At 42.8% G+C, this 6,000-nt stretch overlaps 1 protein-coding gene across 1 annotated transcript in view; it reads right to left on the reverse strand.

Annotated features, from left to right (window-relative positions):
• The window catches only part of FLT3 (fms related receptor tyrosine kinase 3), a gene marked incomplete at both ends in the record, with an annotated part of 32,043 nt that extends 26,580 nt beyond the window's left edge, over positions 1–5,463 (reverse strand). The window contains one exon of the mRNA XM_079549285.1: positions 5,436–5,463. Coding sequence (XP_079405411.1) covers positions 5,436–5,463 — 28 coding nt within the window. The remainder of the gene's footprint in view (positions 1–5,435) is intronic.
• Between the last annotated feature and the right edge of the window lie 537 nt (positions 5,464–6,000).

A 6,000-nucleotide genomic window follows, 5' to 3' on the forward strand; every position in this document is an offset into this window, starting at 1 on the left:
GCCAGCTTATAAATTGTGCAGAAATTTTAACAAACCATAATTGAGATGGATGAAGATTTCACATCAGCGCTGGGGATGTATTTTATACCTCTCTGTCAGAGTACAAGGCAGAACCTTTTCCAACAGAACACATAGCTGGGAGTCAGGAGAGCTACTCCTGCTTTTTTCCTGATTACCTATAGATATGTTTGCTTTTGTGCCTTACAAAGTAAGCTAATGATGACATGAAGTGCAGGCATACATCTCACAACACTGTTACACATCCAGCTTTACTGTCTGCTTCTGCCATTAAGTTTCTTGAAGACTGTTATCCAAACCATACTCTGTGATTGGTGTTTTGGTTTCTTTTAAGCCAGAATGAATCACAATCCAGTTTGATTTATATATTTTTATCGGATTCCAGATTTTCTAATTCTATACTTGTCTTCCTGCAAATGTGAGACTTGCTGTATCTCTGGGAATCAGTTGCTTTTAGTGCAGGATTATGCCTGTTTATGAATAACCCAAACTCCTATTGCTGTTTTAGACTTCTTTTATAGTTACTGACTCGCCCAAACATCATATTACTCCTTAATTTATAATCTGCTTTATAATCAATACTTCTTTGAGTCCTCAGTTTGTGTCAGTAACTCAAGGCTTTAATCTGAAAATAGTTGCCACCTTAGCACGAAGCAAATACTGAAGACTGAAGTTGTCCTGCCTCTTCTGGTTTGTGGTTACCTAGGCTCGGGCGAGGAAGAACTGCAGGGCTGTATTCAAATTCTTATTTGCCTTTCATTTCATTAAGAAAACTTTCTATCTACCCACCATCTGGGTTGCAGATAAAAGTTCAGCTCTAACAGCTGATCTGTTCTTTCACTTGTTACTGTTCATTTTGTCTGCTTTGCATGGAACTAGCTGGGTCAGTGACAGCCCTTCCACCCTGCAGAATAGCTTCAGATCTCCTGGATCTTGGTCCCACATTGAATTATCTGCAGTCACTCAGCAAGCTCATGCTTGCAGGGAGCCCCCTGAAACCCACAGCTTATGCCACTCCAGCCATTCACAATCAGTTCACAAAGAGTAACTGGGACTGCTGAGGATACTCCCTTTTTTTTTTTTTAAATTGGCTGAAAAGTCACTATAAATGTCTGAAGGGAGGGCACCAAGAGGTCAGAGCCAGGCCCTGCTCAGAGGTGCACAGTTCCGGGACCAGAGGCCATGGGCACAAACTGGCACACAGGCCCTTTGAACACCAGAAGCACTGCTGTGCTGTGCAGGTGACGGAGCGCTGGCACAGGCTCCCCAGAGGCAGTGGAGTTTCCTCCCTGGAGATCTTCCAAAACCACCTGGACATGGCTCTGGGCACCTTGCTCTGGGTGTCCCTGCTGGAGCAGGGCTGGGCCAGGTGGCCTCCAGAGCTCCCTTCTCATTTCAGCCATCCTGTGATTCTGTGAACAAAGGGATAATTCTTTGGGTAAAGAAGCACAGGAGCAACGCTGCCACAGAAGTTCTCCACTAATCACCAAGTGGTGCTGAGCTGTCCTTCTTCTTGAATATCCTCTACAGGATGTTTGCTCACGGGGATGGCACATATTTATGCCATTAACAAGCTGGATACACAACACTGAAGTAAAGCAAACAGACGTGTCTCAGCTAATGACATAAGTAAGTTTGCTTTAACTCTTTTTTTTTAAAGTACTCTGTGTTTAAGTACTCCAGGCTCATTACCTGACACACTCCAGCACTTCTACCAACATTAGTGGAATTACTGCTTTCCTGCAAGCAAGAGCTACTTTATTTAAGTACTGAATGTTAAAGCTGTGACATTTCCAGTGCCTCATCAACAGTGAGAAAAGGATCTGCCCAAAAGAGAAATGAAAACAGAACACTGCAGAAAGTGAAATGATATCACTTGTCATCCCACTGTTGTAAAACTTCTCTTTTAAATGAAAACAAGTTTCCATAGCAGGCTACAGTACACTGTCTTTCTCTTTCTGGACAGCACGTGAGGGAGTGAACAGGGACAGCCTGAAGGGCGGGTGGGGGAAGGACAGACAGAAGGAGAGAGAGCTATAGAGAATGGCTTTGCTACAAAACATGAAAAGGAAAAAATGTCTCTGAACTGATTTTTGGTTCCTATGTTCCTTTTGAAACTGTGAGATCATTGGGATAAAACAATACTTGTCTGCTGCTATACAAAACTGGAATTGCTTTCTGCCTCTATTGGTTACCCATTCCCACTCTTCCATATTTCTGTATTTTTGCCCTGTAAATATTTTACTTTCCAATTTCAATTCCATCAATGTCTGCTGTATGTTTTCATCCCTTCCTTTTGCAATGAACACTTCTATGAAAATTTTCAGAAAAACTAGCTCAACATAATGACCCAAAGTAGTTTTTCATTTAAGAGTACATAATCTTGCATATTACTAAGCTTATGCCATGAACTTCAGTATCTTTCAATAGCTGCATTTTGAGAAATGCAGGAACAACAGAAGAGAAAGCTTGGATTCAGCTCTGTGTGCTATACTATTCCGGGGTCCTAACAGGAAGAGATGTAGAAGGGGATGCTGTGGAAAGATGAGATGCCTGCAGCTCTGCTTCACTGAGCAGCATGCACCGATGCACTGCTGGGCATACTGGCTTCTCAATAGCTGGAAATTTGGGGAATGTGAGAAATATTTTTTGAGAAGATAGGAAAAAGTAAATGGGGCCAAACCTCAAAATAAACAAAACACCAAAAGCTTTAAATTACATTCACTTGTATCAGCATATAATCCTTTCTCACCTTCAGGAATCATCACTTCAGAAATTATGCCTTATCCTCTGATTCATGAAATACACAGTGATAGATGACCATGAAAATATGTTTTGCTGGGCACAACTATGTTTCCCTGAGTAAGCAGACCACTTACCAGCCTTTTCCAGCATTTACAGCTGGAGAAATCTTGCACCAACATTTTTGCATGCTTCAGAAAAGAGATTATAGTTAGAATCAAACTGGATTCCCCCTGCAGTGCTGACTGATTTAATTTCTCTGTTTGCAGTGGGGCTCAGCACCTGAGCATGCTCTGAATTGCTCACCAGATGGATGCCAGAGAGCAGAAGGTTGACTGCTGGGATATGAACAAATCCTGCTGGCTGCTGGGTCCTTCTGCTGGGACTCAAATGCATCCTGCTGGGTCTCGCCCATTTTGAAGGTTCCCCTTAAAAAGGGAGAATGTGCTGTCCTATCTCATGGTTTTTGGGTTCTCTGCCACGCAGAAGGAATAGATGCTTTTCTGTTCTGCAAAGGTTTTTTTGACGTTATTGTTTCAGGAGTTTTGTGCAATCAGATACAGCATAATCTAATCCAGAGCCTGTTAACGCCTGAGTTTGCAGCCTTTGCTCATACAAAATTTCCTCTCACTTGTCAGCCATGCTGAGATCTTAACAGCTCAGAGCTTTGTTTCTCTCAGGTGCCCTGAAATTGCATAAAACTCCATGAGCAGCTCTCACTAGCAGCGGGTGCAACACGAATAAAGGGGGCAGGAGCAGTTGCTAAAGGAAAGATTCCTCTGGTGAGAAAGGTCACTGAAAGTCCCTGTGTGTCACAGAAGTTCTCTTGTGAAACATGAAGCTATATTACTGCCTCAGTTCCCATCCATCCTCCCACCTCATCCACTAATGCTGTACGTTAGATAATATTATCATTAACTACAAGCTCTTGTTTAGGATAACCAGAAAACATTAAGAAGATGAGGAACTGGAGTAGTGCTTTTAATATACATATATCTGTATTTACATATATATTGTACTGAATTTGTTATTTTCTAAAGTTCTTGGGATTACATTCCTTGCTGCTGGGTATTACTTATTTCAGCAAAAAAAAAAAAAAAAAAAAAACACAAACAAAACAAACAGACAAGATGCTTTTTTTGTCCTGAATTTTTTGCAGTTCTGAGTGTATAATTCACAGGGAGACCCGATGCGTTCATTCTGTACATACTGGGCAGATTCTCCTCCAGAAGTTACTGCAGTTTGGCTTTCCTTTTGCTGGGTAATTGTTGCAATTTCTGATGGTTATGGTTCATCATGCAGACACAGGCTATGCGTTCACCCAAATTAGGGCTCAGCTCTAGACAATACACGGATTTTTACAGGTAATACACCCATCTTTAACAAATTACACATAATTCATTAAATGCTTAACAGCTTTCCATCAGAATCTCTTTTAAAGAGAAGAGATTCATAGAGCCAGCAATTCTCAGGACATCTGCTGTGAGTTCCATCTGTCTTTTCAAACCCTATCCAGCTTGCATGTCCCAAAGTAATTGGTTTCTTCCCTGTATCTGCTGGCCTTAAGAGAAGTACTGCTTCCTCCCTATATCCCTGTCTTGACTAAGTAATATCTCAACACAGTGCAAAAGTCCTCCCCAGTCCTTCTTCAGCTCTTCTCACTCCTGAGAGCTGTCTCAGCCATGCTTTGGTCTGTCCTCCACCGAGGCCTTCAGGAACTACCATATCCCAAAAGCTAATTGTTTTTGTTTATTCTTTTACACTGTCAGCAAGAGTAGCACAGCTCAGTCAAGAAGAAAACACAGAAATCCATCTTTGAGTGCTACTACTTCATAATAGTATCAGTAATCATGCAAAGCAGGAGATCATAAAATACTTATTTTCATTTTACTCCACCTTCCTTGCAATACCTCATGTAGACTGTGAGACATGAATGAATAACATCTAAGACTTGCTCTTTGAAGTAAATACTACTCCTGTATATGGAGATGAAAATGGACCTTAAATAACTTTCCCAGGAATGCATCAGAACAGAGAAAACCAGAAAACAAAACAAAACAAAACACTTTTTTTCTTGGCCCTGGATTTTGAATCAGCAAGATCATGTTTGATAGGAGCAAGCCATTTATTTTAAAGACAGAGAAAAATAGTTGGAGGCATCTGAGATAAAAGACACTGTTATTTTCTTTTCTCTTCACAGTTGAGGTGTTGGCAGAATTTCTCTCCAAAAAAGAAGAGATACTTTCTAGATATTAATACCACATCTTCTATTTAGGTTGTTCAACAACAAAGCCTGCTGAGATACAGATGCAAATTTCAACACATCTCACTTAAAGATTGTTTACCTAGAAAACTGTAGGTATATTGTTTAGAGTGATCATGTCAAGCTGGTATTAATACTTCTGTATCAGGAATACAAAAAAAAATGCACTACATTTAGATACTTTTTGCTCTGAGCATGAAATGCATCAGGACGAGAGCCAGGCTGGGAGATCAGAGAGATGGAACAGAGAAGAGGACACACAGAAGAAAAGCAGGATGGAAAATAAAAGATGCAGGAGAAAAGGAATGTATAGGAAGCCAGGGGAGAAAGAAAGGCAAGATATGATGGGATGCGGCGAGAGGTTGGGACACGGGGAGGAAAGGATTGGGGGAGCGGGTTGGGGAAACCTTACCTGGTAGGCACAGCAGACACACTGCCATACTGCTGATGCCCTGCTGTCCCCAGCCCCAGTGTGTGGGACCAGCCATGCAGGTGGTGTCTTCAGGGCACACGTCACTGCCCGCAGCGAAACCACTTCTTCAAAAGCCAGAACCGCAGTCTTGAGCCTGAAGGAAACGGCTGTGTGCCAGAGAGCTGAGGGGCCTCTTCTGGGCTGAGGGATATTTCCAGTGGCGGTAAGAGCTCTGCCCCTGTGGCAGCTGGCCTTCTGCCAGACAGGGGAAGCGGCTGCCCGACCTGGGGACTCGTGTCAAGAGAGGGTGTGTGGTGGTGGCCTGGATCTGTGCTTACCTCACAGGGAACAGAGAACTAGCGCTGCCTGCAGGAAGGCTCAAAGCGAGCTCTGGATGCTCAGAGGACATGGCCAGGGGATAAAAAATAAAGGCCTCTGGGGTCACACACAGACACAGGCCTCCAGGGATACAGCCATGACTGGCTGCTGGTTCCTACTCTGCCTCCCCCAGTGCACAGCTCTTCAGCATCTGCCTTCTTGTTGCTTATTGTTTGTTGGCATGCAG

The sequence above is a fragment of the Tetrao urogallus genome, assembly GCF_951394365.1.
Source record: "Tetrao urogallus genome assembly, chromosome: 1".
NCBI lineage: Eukaryota > Metazoa > Chordata > Aves > Galliformes > Phasianidae > Tetrao > Tetrao urogallus.